The sequence below is a fragment of the Garra rufa genome, chromosome 2, assembly GCF_049309525.1.
Source record: "Garra rufa chromosome 2, GarRuf1.0, whole genome shotgun sequence".
Lineage (NCBI taxonomy): Eukaryota > Metazoa > Chordata > Actinopteri > Cypriniformes > Cyprinidae > Garra > Garra rufa.
The window spans coordinates 67,277,422-67,294,314 of NC_133362.1; the positions used below are offsets into that span (position 1 = coordinate 67,277,422).

Below are 16,893 nucleotides of genomic sequence, written 5' to 3' on the forward strand. Positions count from 1 at the left end.
ACGAGTTTTCCTTCGAGCTAATCACCAGCCAGCGGATCTAACAATATCTAGGTTTCCTAATCTTTTATTAGATTGAATAAATTGTATAGCAGCCAGCTTTAACTCTATAGGACACCATCCGACTATGATCTGGTTTGGACACCATGATATGAGATCTAGCATACATGCATTACATACAGTATCTACATGTTTTGGTGTTACCTGCTCTGTGGCATTAAACTGGGGTTAACTTTTATTTCTTTGTTTTCCCACCTTAGGCCCAACAGCACTGAAAGAGGAGAGAGAAGATCTGAATGAAACTGAAGAGAAAGATCAGTTTGAGAATCTTCATGTTTTCATAACTGTAAAAACATCATTTTGTTCCTTACAATCAGAAAATACATTTACACAAAAAAGAGCTAAAAAGGCAAGAACTAGGAGTTTTTTTTTTCACTTGCTTTCAGCGTGGAAAGAGTTTCAATGAACAAGGAGAATTTAAAGTCCACATGAAAATTCACACAGGAGAGAAGCCTTTCATCTGCCAACAGTGTGGAAAGAGTTTCAGTGAACAAGGAGAATTTCAAGTCCACAAGAAAATTCACACTGGAGAGAAGCCTTTCATCTGTCAACAGTGTGGAAAGAGTTTCACTCGAAAAGCAAACCTTAAAGTCCACATGAAAATTCACACAGGAGAGAAATCTTTCGTCTGCCAACAGTGTGGAAAGAGTTTCAGTCTCAAAGGAAACCTTAAAGTCCACATGAAAATTCACACAGGAGAGAAGCCTTTCATCTGCCAACAGTGTGGAAAGAGTTTCATTCAGAATACAAACCTTAAAGTCCACATGAAAATTCACACAGAAGAGAAATCTTTCATCTGCCAACAGTGTGGAAAGAGTTTCATTCAACAAGGAACCCTTAAAGACCACATGAAAATTCACACTGGAGAGAGGCGTTTCATCTGTCAACAGTGTGGAAGGAGTTTCAGTCTCAAAGGAAACCTTAAAGTCCACATGAAAATTCACACAGGAGAGAAATCTTTCATCTGCCAACAGTGTGGAAAGAGTTTCATTCAAAATACAAACCTTAAAGTCCACATGAAAATTCACACAGGAGAGAAGTCTTTCATCTGCCAACAGTGTGGAAAGAGTTTCATTCAACAAGGAACCCTTAAAGACCACATGAAAATTCACACTGGAGAGAGGCGTTTCATCTGCCAACAGTGTGGAAAGAGTTTCATTCAAAATACAAACCTTAAAGTTCACATGAAAATTCACACTGGAGAGAAGCGTTTCATCTGCCAACAGTGTGGAAAGAGTTTCACTCGAAAAGTAAACCTTGAAACTCACATGAGAATTCACACAGGAGATAACTCTTTCACATGCCATCAGTGTGGAAGAAGTTTCAGTAATCCTGGAAACCTTAGAGTCCACCTGAGAGTTTACCCTGGAGAGAATCCTTACACATGCAATCAATGTGGAAAGAGTTTCAGTAAACGAGGAAACCTTGACAAGCACATGAATATCCACAATAGAGAGAGCCTTTTTATCTGCCAACAGTGTGGAAAGAGTTTCACTCTAAAAGAAAATCTTAACAGGCACATTAAAATTCACAATAGAGAGAAGGCTGACAGATCCGAAAAGAGTTTCAACTAAAATGTATAAAACAGTTTTGGTCCTTGATTCTGATTGGTTGAGCCACATCTGAAGCTGTTGTAAATTACTCTACAAACCGACATTCTTTGTTGCTCGAAAAAAAAAACAATGTAGGGTCCGGACCAATCAGACACAGTTGTTCATTAGATTTACCAAATAATTTTTTTTTTATTAGATTAACAAATGATCACAGACCCCCCTCACCCAATCCACAACACTGGCTGCCATAATGTCTACAAATGGTCTTACTATGGCAACCAGGACTCCTCTGCCAGACCAAATAAACTTTACTACTCAAAAGAATGTGGAGAGAACTTTCCCCAACTAATACTCTAAAAAGGACACATACTGCCATGGGAACTGACTTCTTTCATTAATTCTTAAAAAAAAAACTTTCTGTGAACGAACACACATATCCTCAGATCATTGTGTATATTATTACTAGGGATGCACCGATCCGGATCGGTGCATCCCTAATTATTACTGTTCATTTATTTTGTCTTTTGTATTGTAAAATGTTTTTATGCATGTGTTATGATCACTATGTAGTATAACATCACAAATAAGATGTTTGGTCTCATTGAATTTGTTGATGATTTAAAAGGTGTATGTTATCTTTTGATACCTATGCAACATATTAGTGTTTTAAGAATCTTTAGTAGTTTTTGCATGAACAACCAATCCCAATACATATGCAAATACCATGCTTACAGACAAAGAGTTGTAAACTTTCCCTCCAAAAGCAAAAGTCACCATTGGCTCTCTAGCCTCCCAATTATCAATTACCCTGGCCTCCCAATTACCTTTATCTCCTGACTGTAACCCCCAAAAGAGATAAAGGCTTCACACAGTGACTCACCTCAATTCTCCTGGCTTTTCTCAGTTCTTTTAGTCCCGTGTCTCATCACCTTGCCATCTTCTGGTTGATAAGTCCCAGAGTCGATGCTTCTGCGCCTGGGAGGCCTTAAACTCCTAGGAAGATGAGGAAAATGAGCTAGAACTCTCCAGAACCCCAAGCCTGCGCCAGGCCCTGCAGCCTTGTCTTTTCATTCCCCAAAGATCACAGGATTTCAGCTAGGTCTCTCTCTCTCAGCTCATCATTCTTCTTCACTTTCCACCTTGAAAGAAACTCCCAATCACCACAGAGCCAGGACACCTTTGAAATTCATCGCTCCTTAAACCCATAAAAATGTGATCCCAAGTCCAAAACCTTGAAACCATCAAGACTTTCATCTAAGACTACATCCAAACACTCGTCAACGACCAAGGCAATGCAAGTATCATACATTTAACTAAACAAACATATGTGTTTAATTTGTTTAAAAAGTTTCATTTGCAAACACCTTTGTAAAACGGCACTGATGGTTTCATTCAGGTGGTTAAGTGACTCTTCTCATAGCGTAATTTTTCTTGTTTCTCTAATGGCTCCATTTATCCAATCCGACTTGCCCTTCCTCCATGTATGAGTGATTGTATGTTTGTTTGTTTGTTGATTAGTCATGTGTTAGTCCTTAATTAATAAAACTCTTGTGCACAAATTACATGAGATTCTGATTCTGCCTTGTAAATTAATTACATGAGGTTTTGATTCTGCCTTGTAAATTAATGTCTCTTTACGATTCTGATCAAGCTACATGCTCTAATGCATTAATACTGTAAGAATGTTATTTTACGAGTTCACACTTACATATAATTAGCTGAAGTATGTAAAGCGTGTTTGGCGTGCTGTCCAGGGAAGGGCTCCGAGCTCGGAAATGGCCCGAACCTAGAGTACCCCCCAATAAGCGATGGAAAGTAGGACAGCCGCCGGACTAAGGACCCCCCCAAAGCGCTGAGATCTGATGGGGGCTGTTGTTAGAGAGAGAAGTCGCTTGGTTAGCTGGCTGGGACAGCCTACGTACTCCTGATGGGAGAGGTATCAGGTCGGTAAGCCCTACCGGCTGCTGGTATTTTTTCTTTTTCTTTTTGAGATTTTGGGGCGCCCGTTCGGGAGGGCTCAAACCGATACTCAACGGGAGCACACGGCGTTGGAATGGGTGAGCCCTACCGGCCGATGGAGGAGCAGCGTAGTTGGGGCCTGACCAGGAGAGCCTGAGTTGCCTTGACCGGAGCAGCTTGCGGTAATGGGGGGCCTCTGTGGCGTCCGACGGGAGACCAAGGCTCACGGCATTGAACGGGTGGGCCCCGCTGAACGTACGACGGAATGGTAAAGTTGAGTGGTCGGGAGGTTCCTGGGGTGCCTGACGGGAGACCAAGGCTCACGGCATCAGACTGGAATGCCTCGCCGACCGTAGAAGGGAAAAGGTCAGGGATGGGAAGATCTAAAAGTATTTATTTATTTATTTGACGGAACTTTAGGGGCCAGTCTTGCTTGACAGGAACGCTGTTGTAGCGTTTGACAGGAGTTAGTAATTGCAGGGCAGACGGAACGGAAAATTGCGAGTTCGGTTAGGCTCTCGCGGTGTCCGATGGGAGACCAAGGCTCTTGATCGGACGGGTAGGCCCTGCCGACTGTGGTGTCGCAACATACGAATGTCTGACCGGGGGGGGCCCTGCGGCATCCGATGGGAAGGCTCACGGCATCGAATGGTGGGGTGGGGCGGAAGGGGAAAATTGTGTGGATTGATAGCCGATGAGAGTTTTGTGAGCTTCTTTGATGTGAAATTGGTTAGTCCTGATGTAGCTTTGGAAGGCTTCTGAAGACCATCTTCCTAGAGTTTGGATTTGCTGCTTGGAGAGGGCTTTTTGGGCTGCTGAAGTTGCTGCCCCGATGCGGAAGGAGTGACCAGAGAAATTTTTTGCTGGGATGCCTGACGATTGAAGGACGGATTTGAGGTGTTTTTGGAACCAGAAGCGAGTCACCGGATTTTTGGATTCATCTAGAAATAGGGGTTCGTGGGGGGATTTGGCCTGGGAATTTCTAAGGCGGAGGAATTCGAGGACGGTCTGGTACGGTTGGATTGGAGAAGAGAGGTTGAAGATGTAAATAAGATGGCCTTTTCTGACTTGGTCTTTCTTGCTTTGTTTGATAAAGAAAGAAATTGTTTCGCTGTCGAGTACTGTTAAGTCTGAGATGGTAGGGTTGGAATTGGGGTCGAATTTGCAGGAGGTAGTGAGTTCTGAACTTCGAAGGAACCCGAAAAAAGCTAGAATAAACACGGTGTCGAGTGTGCGAGCGGTGTTAGGGGGTTGGTAACCTGTGCGGAGGGTGTGGATACATCTTGTGAGGATGTCTAGCATTATGGGTTGACGAGGGTAGGGTCGGGTCGGGTCGGGTTGGGTGGGCCGAGAACGTTGGATCCCTTTGATCAGAAGGGAGGTTTGTGCGTTACCTATTTCGGGCGAGGGGGCGCCGAATATCAGTTTATGAAAAAATTGGACGCCGCTGAGGTAGCCCTTGATGGACCCGACTTGGAGGCCCTTTACGCTGTTGATGAAGGAGATAAATGAAGTAATTGAAAGTAGCGAAAAATCAGGGAATGGTGTAATGTACGAGAGGTGGAAAGCCTTGAAGCATCTCCATGCTGTTATGTATGACTGGAGAGTTCTGGGAGAAACTGCTTGGAGGAAAGTGAGAGAAGCGTCGAGGAGAGCTTTCAGTGGGTGGGTCATGGGAATATTAATTCTGAATAAGGAGGAACTGGAGTTGGGGATGGGTCCGCCTCTGGAGCCAGCTTCCTGAATTTCTGAAACAGAAAGCGAGATAAAGAGTCAGCAATTTGGTTGTCTGCGCCTGGAACGTGTTTGGCGATTATTAAGAATTGGTCGCATGTTGAGATCCATATTAAACGTCTTAGGAGAGGCGTGAGGGCGGGACAGTGACAACGGTTTTTGTTAATGCAGTGGACAACCGCTTCGTTGTTGCAACGTACTAGAATACTTTTGGAGGCCCATTCGTTCCCCCATAGAAAGGCTGTGACCACGAGGGGGTACAACTCAAAGAAAGCGGAGGACTGGGGAGAGCCCTGCAGCTGGGGGGGGCATGGAGATGAGAACCAACGTCCTTGGTAAAAACCCCCGAACCCAGTTGAGGGGGCTGCGTCAGTAAATAGCTGAATGTCAATGGGAGACGAGATGAGGTTGTTATAGAAGAGGGAAAGGCCGTTCCATTGTTTGAGGAACATTATCCATAGCCTAAGTTCGTCGCGGCACGCATGGGATAACGAAATAAAGTCCTCGAGTGCGTGAACCGAGGAGGTGAGCGAGAGGAGATGAGAGATGAAAGGGCGGCCTTGGGGAATAATGCGCATGGCGAAGTTTAATGCCCGAGCAAAGAAAGGAGTTCACGTTTAGAACAGCTTGGGCTGCTGAGGAGAGTGGAAGAGACGAGAATTATTCTATCGATCTTTTCCTTGGGAAGGGAGGTCTGGAATTTGGCCAAATCTAAATTGATGCCGAGGAACTCGATGGAGGTAGCGGGTCCCATGGTTTTTTCCTGAGCGATGGGGATCCCGAGCTCGGAAAAAACTTTTTGGGCTGTGAGGATTATGGGCGGCAGGGATTGCATTGGGGGGTGAAATGACTAGAATATCATCGAGTAGGTAAATGAGGTGCGGAATTGCGTAGTTGTTCGACAAAATCCAGCAAATAGCTTCTGATAACATGTCGAAGATTTTGGGGCTGCTTTTGCATCCGAATGTTAAACGGACGGCGAAATAAATTTTTCCAAGCCAATGTATCCCGAATAAGTGCTGCGTTTCCCAAAAGCATCGTAAGCCTAAATTGTTCGTAAAAATTATCGTACGTCTGATCTTAATATTACGGTCTGTTTCCCAAAAACATCGTAACTTAAGTAGCACTTGAAAATCTTCGTAGATTTACGAGTGCTCTGGAGTAATCGTAAAGCCTTAAGTGCATCGTAAGGGGACAGAGTTATGAGGGCACCTGCTGGACAACCGGCAAATTGCACCTAAAATGTACATATCTTCAAAGTAATTTTTCATTTTATTGGTACGTATATATTTATTACTTTCTATTTTCTACTCATTACACAATTCAATATAGAAATAATAAATAAATAAAATAAAATTACATAATAAATGTTAGAATGAAAAAAAAATGTTTTAATTAAAATTACAAACTTAAAACTTAAAGTTTTTCAGGCTGTAATAATATTCACATGTCGCACACTGATTGTCATCTATTTCACTAATTGCAGAAGGCCCCACTTGAAGAAACTGAATCACTGATTTTAGAAATTGCATTAATTATCTCTTCCCTGAATTTATTCTCTTGTTAGGTTCATAATGGTCAAAGGTTGTCCTTTTATAAATGTACATGAAGAGTACATTTATATAAAACAGTGCTGATGAAGCATGTGCACATTAAACATTTTTCTGCACCTATATCGATAGGCTAATAGATAGGCCCTAATACTACACTGTAAAAAACAACCTATAGAATCTACTCAATAAAATGGGGTAAACTGATGTAACAATTTGCACTCAGTTTGTTTGGGTAGATTCTATCCTATATATCTGAGTAAAGAATACCTGAATTTAAGAATCTACTCAATAAAATGGGGTAAACTGATGTAACAATTTGCACTCAGTTTGTTTGGGTAGATTCTATCCTATATATCTGAGTAAAGAATACCTGAATTTAAGAATCTACTCAATAAAATGGGGTAAACTCAGGAAACAATTTACACAGTTTGTTTGGGTAGATTCTATCCTATATATCTGAGTAAAGAATACCTGAATTTATCAGCTAAGAAAAACAAAAAAAAGTAGGTAAAGTCTACACAGCAAAAAGCGCAGTATTAAATGAACTCTCCCGGGAGTTTATTTGAGTCCATACTCAGAGTGTTAAAATCAACACTGAAGCAGTGTCAAAGCTAATCAGGTAATTAAGTGATTCATTGAGTGGTGATTGAAAATGATTGAAGACACCAACATTTTTATGTCACCATTATAGTGGTCAGTGTTAGCATTAGTTGGGCTCTTGACCTATAGCTTTTTAGCATTAAGTTTTGTTTAGCTGTTTAGCTAAACCAGCCAGACGAGCTAAAGAGCAAAAGTCATGCAGTGGTGATAATTCTGGTTTAAAATAAGCTTAATTTGAGCCACTGGAATCGTTTAGAGTCTAGTCTTTCAGTTCTATATTCTTTGTTTATTACAACTGCATTGGGGTTTCACAGCAGCAAAAAATAATAATAAAGCTTTTTTTTATTGGCATTTTTACAAGCTCCTCTGATCAAATTTTTTTTTAATATTGCTCTTTTAGGCACACACTGACATCAGGAATCAGCATATGAATCTCAACAATGGTGACAAACAGCATATTCAGAAACAGATCAACTCTAAACATCACGGAAATAATCAGCTCATAATTTATTCATGCCGCAATGCATGATGGGAGACACGGATGAGTTTTGATTGGCTACAACATACGTTTTTGATGGTCACCATTGTTGTGATTCTCATGCTGATTGTTGATGTCTGTGTGTCTATATCTAAAATATGTGTATATTTTTGTCAAAATAAGCTTCAAAATTAATACTCTGATTAATCCAGCATAAATAACATAAAATATAACTCAGTTATTCTGGTCATTATATTATGACTTTGTCAAAGCATGTTCAACACCACATAATCTAATTTCTCCTGGTTTGTCTGACCATTATAACTCAATTCGAGCACCCAAACAAAACCTAATGTTAAGAAGTTAATGGTAAAGAGCTAAACTAATGCTAACACTGACCACTATAATGGTGACTTACAAAATTAGATTTTCTCCTTTTGGCGATTCTGCTTTTTAACATCACACAGGTCTTTAATAATGGTCAATCACCACTCAATGAATAACTTAATTACCTCAATAACTCTAACACTGCTTCAGTGTTCATTTTAATACTCTTGAGTATGGACTCAAACTATTGGGAGAGTTCATTTAATACTGGGCTTTTTGCTGTGTAGACTTTACCTACTTTTTTTAGTTTGTCTTAGCTGATCAATTCAGGTATTCTTTACTCAGATATATAGGATAGAATCTACCCAAACAAACTGTGCAAATTGTTACATCAGTTTACCCCATTTTATTGAGTAGATTCTATAGGTTGTTTTTTTACAGTGTATATTGCCACACACACCCTCAAGACTCAAGCTGTAGTAATATATATACTCCTCTTTTCACAGACAAGGCTTAAGCCTAGTCCAGACTAAAATGCAAGTCTGAGCTTTTTTTACTGAAGGACACTTGCACTGACTGATCTTAAAATATATCAGTCCTTTTGTTTTGTCTCAAGATGGACACCAGTAACATCATTTTTTCCTAAGGCACATTTATAAAAAAAATACTTAAATCTAATTGAACTAGATTTCAAGATGGTAAGTGTCTGTCAAAAGGAGGTAAACCTAGGAGGTTTTTGTAGCTCCACCTCCTCTAAAATAATATTAATTTCCTCTTATTGAAAAATGTATTTTCTTTGTTTTTTGGTTTCAGCCATTTTGCTAGTGTCTCCACCCCTAGGTATGTGCTTATTTAAATTTTTGTCCTAATTAAAGATAATTAGGATAAACTTTTCAAAAATAAATGTAAGAGCTTATTTATTTCTTTATTTACTTATTGATTTATTTTGATGTGAGATAAGCAACTGTTGATGAAGAAATTGATACATAATTCTACTTAAATAATTAAGGTTCCATAATAATATCGAAAATGATGCAGATGTCATTTCCGGCAAGGACTGTTAGAATTTGTTTTATTTTCCAGTTAATTTATGTTTTTAAACTTGCTCAAGAAGAAATCACAGGACTTTTTATGTTATTCGAGTTGAATACACATTCACACAAGTAGAAGAAGAATCGGAAATAAAAAATTAGATGGATTGCTATAACAGCATGTGACATTTCAGCACTTTACCAACGGATAGCGACTCCTAAGTAGCACTTAAAACAGGGCTACGTGCAATTGTGTTAAGTGCCATTTTGGGAAACACACGTAAAACAATAACGAACGTTCGCAAAGTGACTCGTAGAAAACGCTCTTAAGCGCTAAGATCAATCGTTATCGGGAAACACAGCCCTGTTTGTTCCTCAGTATCTTCTTGTTTCAGACTGAATACTTCTTCAATCTTGATGTCTTCACTCTCCTCTTTAATAAACTCCATCTTTATAATCGTGGGTCTCAGTTGCTTAACCAGGAGTTTTTGTGTCTGTTTGGACAATCTGTTTAAGAAGAGAATAATTAACAGAAATAAAAATAAACCTAAACTATCTGTGTGCAACTCATGGTAATGGAGTCAGTCAGTTAATGGCCTTAAATGAAATAAACTACTCAAACACTGAATTCAGTTTAATATACATACATTTCATATTTAGATATTCATGATTTAGATTTAGGTATTTGTTGATTTGTAGGTTTAAATATTACGTACATTAAATAGATACACTTATTTTCATCAGCTGAGCTACTTATCAGTGACTGAATTCGTGTTTTTTATAAACTAAATCATGATATAAGGAGGAAATGAGACGCATATTGTTAGTCATGTGTGGCTGGGCACAAGTTAATAAATAAAAACGCTAAGACTTGACATTCAATGACAATTTATTCATTTTAAAACGCGTGTAAAAGGCATAAAATAGCTTGAATGGATATCAAATTGAAGGCTTTAAATGTTTTTAAACACCAACCTTCCTTCAGCCGAATCTCGCGGCGCACACTTATGACGTCACGTCGTCTCATCATAATAAAAGTCCTGTATCTTGCTTAGAAATACAGAAAACGCATTTATTCAACAAAACACATTTCGGAGGTTCTTGTAGTGATTTCAATAAATTCTCTTATCTTTTCTCCAAAGTAAGTATGTGTTGCTTGAGGTCTTTTGAACAGTTTGCAGACATATATCTCAACATTTGTCTTTCCCATTGGGACTACAAAGAAACATCGTTTTTTAATTTTGAGCTCTAATGCCAATATAGGACAAAGGAATCAGAGAAACCATTTGATTTATTAACAATATACAACAGAGACATAAATAGAAAGCCCATTACTAATGGAAACCTTGCATTTGATTATTTTTTATTTTAATGCATTTAATATTTCATAAATTGTTAATTATCCTCTATAGCAAATAAACATCTGGTAAATTACACATTTTGTTTGGTAGTAAATATATTTATGCCTGTAATACAACTTTGAATTGCTCAGTGTATGAATTACACTCCTGTATTAAAAATTATGTTAAGATCTTGTTTTCAAGATTTTCTTTTATTTCATTGGTTCAAACCAAACCAAACCAAACAAAGAAGAACAGATTATTTTTCATACTCACAAAACAATGGTCAATCGTTAAAAAGAATCACCGGCGTAGAAATAATGTTTCAGAGAAAGAGAACATGGAGGGCTTTTGTTTATTTACTATGAAATAAAAAAAAAACTAAAATTGTGAAAAGTGAATGATACTCTAACGTATAAATATCTTATAGATTATATCCTCCTAAAAGTATTTAAAAAATGCAATGGAAAATTTAAACTGATTTAATTTTAAATGACTTTGTTTGTGTTTAACCTTAATAATACACAAAGACAAAGAGCTTAAAATATATATGCAATGAGATTGTGTACACTACAATAAGCAATACATGTACAGTTCTGTTAAACACTAATCTATTAAGCTAGTCCTCTCCATTTACCTTCACAAGTGGTTTGAACAGTGGGTTTGGTTTTTCAGGAGTTCGGGAGGCATTGGAAATGCCTGCAAACCAGTTTTCTCATCTATATATGCATCACTCTGCACTATATATTGTGATAACATGTTGTTTCTTACAAAACCTTATTTAAAAATAATTAATAAGACATAACAATGCCTTTTTGTGACTTTTGAGACATCATCTTCTGAGATAGATGGCCCTGCAATTGTTACATCAGTAAGTCTACAATCTGCAAGTGGGCATGTCAACTTTCATTTATATACAGTATGCTGGTTGAATATGATAGAAAAGGAATTAATATTCTTCTATTTATAATTTTGTGCAAATTTATAAAATGTTGCCTAATATCATAATATATTTTGCACAGTGGGCATCTGGATTTTTTATTTTTATTTTGCCCAGTGTTCTTTGAGAAGTTGTTCAGAAGATGAGTCCTGGATCTTGTGGTCTGCAGCATTCTTCTGCTCTCTAGTACAGTGACCCTCAGATGACAACTCAGGGCTCCCCTGGTTTGCAGCATTTCTCAGCATTCTAGTATGTTGGGAAACAAACAGTTCCAGGTGGCCAATGATTTCCACAGTATGGGAAACAAAATACAATGGAAAACTATCAGAGACTGGTTCCCAACGTTCTTTAAATATCTTCCTTTATATCTAGCAGAAGTAAGAACACCTGTTGCAAAAAAAACAAAAAAAACAGCATATGCTGGTAACTGTAGGTTTTTCCAATAAATCATTAGCTGCTATTGGGCAGACATCATGGACAGCATGTAGTCTTTCCAGTCTTCTGTCAGTAGGGAGAGGTCATTTTCTTTTTCTGAAACCACAATCACCCGAATCTTATCCTCCGTGGGCTTCTGTTTAGCAACATAGACAAGTCAAGAAAGATTCATAAATATTAAAGAAGAATTAAAATAAATAAAAGTTGACATTATTTAGTAAATGGATATCCACTTTAATCAAATAATTGCATAACAGGTAGGGCTGAGTGATTTTTGGTGGCTTTTAAATAATGAAATCCGCAGATTTTTTATATTAACCCAATAATATATTTACCATTGGAAATACCATTTTCTAACCTTATTAAAAGCATGCATCAAAATTCATGTCAAATTCTTCCATTTCGTTAATACAATCAGTTACAAAAGTATGTTGCCATAGGGCTGTTCCCGGTCAAATTAAATAATTTATGCTGAAAAATTACCCTTAGGTGCCTTGCTCAAGGGACCTCAGTCGTGGTATTGAGGGTGGAGAGACTTCCATACATTCACTCCCCCCACCTACAATCCCTTCGGGTTACAAGTCCAACTCTCTGGCCACGGCTGCCCTTCAGTAGTGCATGGTATGGGAAAGTATTCACCATGTAGTTTGGGGCACTTTGTTTCCATGTCGGATGAATTTCTCTCCATAGTACAAAGGCATTATAGGCAGACACATCAAGCATATTATAGAAGAGTGCCATCGGCCAGCGAGCAGTTTTCCTCCTGCATGAATATGTTGCAATGATCTGGAATATCACATACACAAAAATTTAGTATATCTACTGTCATTTGTTGACATTTAAATTCACTATATTGATACATATATATATACCTTGTCAAGAGCGTCCACTCCACTTTTGGTTTTGTTGTAATCAAGAATAATTTGAGGCTTCCTGTCCTCTCGCTCGCTGATTGTTGCCTCTTTGTGGGCGGTGCTCATGAAAAGCACATTTTTTATTTTTTTTTAAAGCACAGTATGACACGATGGTGTGTGTCTCCGTGAAAGCAAACTTTGAGGAAAATTGAGCCCTGCCTTTTGCAATTGTCAAGGCGTTTGGAAGCTCTGACTTGTTCCTGCGCACTGTTCCAAGCAGTTTGTTTTGGCATCACAGGCAGCCTAGATCTTGATGCCATATTTGGCAGGCTTGCTTGGGATGTACTGTTTGAAGGAGCACCGCCCCCTGAATGCAACCAGGCACTCATCCACAGTCACATTGAGACCAGGATTGTACATAAGAGGCAGTCTCTCCACCCATTTTTCCCAGATGTTTCTTATAGGTGCCAGCTTGTCAGATTGTCTTCTCACATGTCTTGTAGTTTTGTCGTCAAGTCTGACAACCCTTGACAGTTTGTGAAATGTTTTCAATGGCATGGTGGCACCTTCCCATCTCACTATCCCATAAACTCCTTGTTGCCTCATTATTGGATTTGCAAACGCCAGCAAGAGGACTGGGCTCAAAGTAACAACACTTACACCCTAGATTTTGTTTGTTGCTGTGTTTGATTTAAAACAGCCAGACATAAGCTCATGTCATCAGGTGATGATTATGTTTTAACATATTCATTGTTTGACATGAATCAACGTGTCTATTCTGTTAGTTTTTTTTTTCACTTATTGTAATAGCCTTGACAATCCACAGAAGATCCAGCACTTCCTATACTGTTTTGGAAAGATTTTTTTACAACCTGTTTTAGAAAAGTGTTTCATGTAGGCACACATAGACATCAAGAACCAGCCCATGAATCTCAACAATGGTGACAAAGGCATATTCAGATAAACAGATCAACTCTGAACTCTCATCGTTTATTCATGCCGCAATGCATGATGGGAGTCATGGATGAGTTCTGATTGGCTACAACACGCTTTTTGATGGTCACCGTTGTTGTGATGCTCACAATGATTCTTCATGTCTGTGTGTCTAAATTAAAATTAACTCTTTTCATCTGTCTGATTATGCCAAAACTGATTGCTCTTTTGTTCACAGTTTCTTGTAGTCTGTAAGGAAATCCTATCTCAAATACTCAAGTCACTATATGATAATATGTCAAGCACAGTCAATGCCTCCTGATGATTTCTGCTCTTGGCTTAACTGGCTGTTATAAGCCAGTTATTGCAGCCAAATAAGACCTAATATCAAAGATTTACGGGTCAAGAGCCTAACTAATGCAAACATTGACCACTATAATGGTTGCTTAAAAATGTTGGTTTTCTCCTTTGGGGATTCTGCTTATTAACATCAGGTGTCTTCAATAATGATCAATCATCGCTTTGTTAATCACCTAATTATCTCATTAACTTTAACACTGGCTTCAGTGTTAAAGTTAACACTGAAGCAGTGTTGAAGTTAACACTGAAGCAGTGTATATATGAGTCCACAAATTAACACTGAGAGTGTTAAATTAACACCGGGGATTTTGCTGTGCAGACAAGCGAGAGCTGGCACAAGCGAACTTGGCAAGAGACTAGACCAGAGTGAATAGAGAGCTATGTCGTGAGTCAATTTAAATGAAGCGATTTATTTTTGTGTGAGAGTGAGTGAACATTTACATCTACGGGACCGGCGACGGCCATGCGCATGCACGATTCATTTGCAGTCTGGAGGGGTGTGTGTCTCCTCTCTGCTCTGACTGCTGCGCGAGGCTACTGAGAGACTTTTGAGTGAGTGCTTTTGGACAGGAGAGGGGCTCACGGCAGCACCCGCTGCTCGTTGAGCACAGTAGGCCTAACTGCAGAGTTATTCGTGCTTTCGAGTCTCCAAACACCAGTAAGTAAGTCACTGGATTTGTCGCTTTTAACAAAAAAAAAAAAAAAGTCACCAGGAGGATGATTTATTTGTGTTATAATCACCCATACCGAAATGTAATATATGACATATATGTCCCTATATCAGAAGTGCTACTCTCATATATGTTAAATATAGGGCAATATATTATTATCACATATATACATCTTCTGGATATATGTAGATATATGTTTATAACATATATGAATTTCCCATAGTACAATTTGTATATAAACATATATTGAAAGTATATATATGGTCAACTTTTATATGGTATTGCATGTTATGACCATATATGTTTACAATATATATTAAAATTGTATATTATATGTTGTATTATATGATAAGACCATATATGTTAACAATATATATCAAAAGTACCAATGTATATATTGAATTTATGCAAGTTTTTTAACCATTTATGCCTAAAAGATACTGCTTATTGTAAATCACATAACAAAATATTTTTTTGCTTATCTTTATTGTTTCAATTCAGTTTTCTGGGGAAAAAATACAGATGAATATATAACCTGTTCAAAAAATGCCAATATACTAGTTACTTGTAGTAAAATTAATGTATTATGGAGTTATTGAGGGGGAAAACACTTCATGTAACTGTTTGTCCATATGTGCTGTCATCATCAATGAACTAAAACGCATTTCATTAAAATTCATGAGCGATTGAGTGTCACAATACCGCTACTGCGCATGCGCCAAAATTCAAACTCACCCGCGCTAACGGCAGAGTCTGAGCAATGGCTGGGGCTAAACAAGTCATCTGTGGTAAGATGTTTTTCTTAGTAAGTGGAAGGATAACAAATGGGCCAATACATTCACATAATAAACGACAATGATTTTATAGACGGGCACGAAGACAGACCGACATCACTGAGAGGAAACGATGAAACGCCTTTGAATGTGGCAGCGGTGCAGGTAATTTATGCTAATTTATTCAACGCTTTATTCCTACGCTAATATTTCATAGAAACTAAGTGTTATATGATTGTTTTGGTCTGCAAGAGCCTCTGTCTCTATGTACACAGCAAAAAGGCCAGAGTTAAATTAACTCTCCAGGGAGTTTATATGAGTCCACTCTCAAAAGTGTTAAGTGTTAAAATCAGAGTGTTAAATTAACACTGAAGCAGAGTTAAAGTCAATGAGATAATTAGTGATTAATTAAGTCATGATTGATCATTATTGAAGACACCTGATGTTAACAAGCACAATCACCAAAGGAGAAAATCACATTTTTTAAGAAACCATTACAGTGGTCAGTGTTTGCATTAGTTGGGCTCTTGAACTTAACGTTTGTAAAATCTCATCTTGTTTGGCTGCTGTAGCAGTGTTATAACAGCCAGACAAAAGGCAATCAGGTTTTCAATAATTCTTAATATTAATAATATTAGACTATGGTTTTTATCACTGGTTACATAGACTCTATGAATGAGAACCACATCTTTAATCAGACAGCTATGTAAAAAAAAAAAAGTATTTTGATCAAAGTCTATACAAAAAAAGAAAATAAACTAGTTAAGACACACAGACATGAAGAATCAGTGTGAGAACCACAACAACGGTGACCATCAAAAATAGTATTGTAGCCAATCAGGACTCATCCATGACTCCCATCATGCATTGCGGCATGGATAAATTATGAGAGTTCAGAGTTGATCTGTTTATCTGAACACGTCGTTTGTCACCGTTCCTGAGATTCATACGCTGGTTCTTGATGTGTGTGTTTGTCTAAACAACCCAATTTTGACTTATGAGAAATTCTTCCAGAATATATTTTAAAGAAAGATGGAGAGATTTGTTTGTTGTGGACTCATGAGACTAAATATATACAACAGTTAATAGACTGAACTCTTTTAGAAGCTTATCTCCGAGTTACAGATCCTTTAATGGAAAATAACTCAGAGACTTGATTCTAAATTGAGTTCAATGATTCAGGTCAAGCAATGATTACATTAAAACATAACCATCACCTCCTGATGACTTGTGGTCTTGGCTTGCCTGGTTGTTATTCCTCAAATAAAGCAGCCCAGCAAGATCTAATGTTAATG

At 38.2% G+C, this 16,893-nt stretch overlaps 1 protein-coding gene across 1 annotated transcript; it reads left to right on the plus strand.

The window, feature by feature from the left end:
- Positions 1-266: 266 nt before the first annotated feature.
- On the plus strand, positions 267-1,979 carry LOC141325691 (uncharacterized). Its single transcript, XM_073834449.1, has one exon. The coding sequence runs from the start codon at positions 486-488 to the stop codon at positions 1,629-1,631; it is 1,146 nt and encodes a 381-aa protein (XP_073690550.1). The 5' UTR covers positions 267-485; the 3' UTR covers positions 1,632-1,979.
- Positions 1,980-16,893: the final 14,914 nt, after the last annotated feature.

What these genes read in the sequence shown, in the direction of transcription:
- LOC141325691 (XM_073834449.1), top strand. Translation starts at nt 486, where the DNA reads ATGAAAATTCACACAGGAGAGAAGCCTTTCATCTGCCAACAGTGTGGA.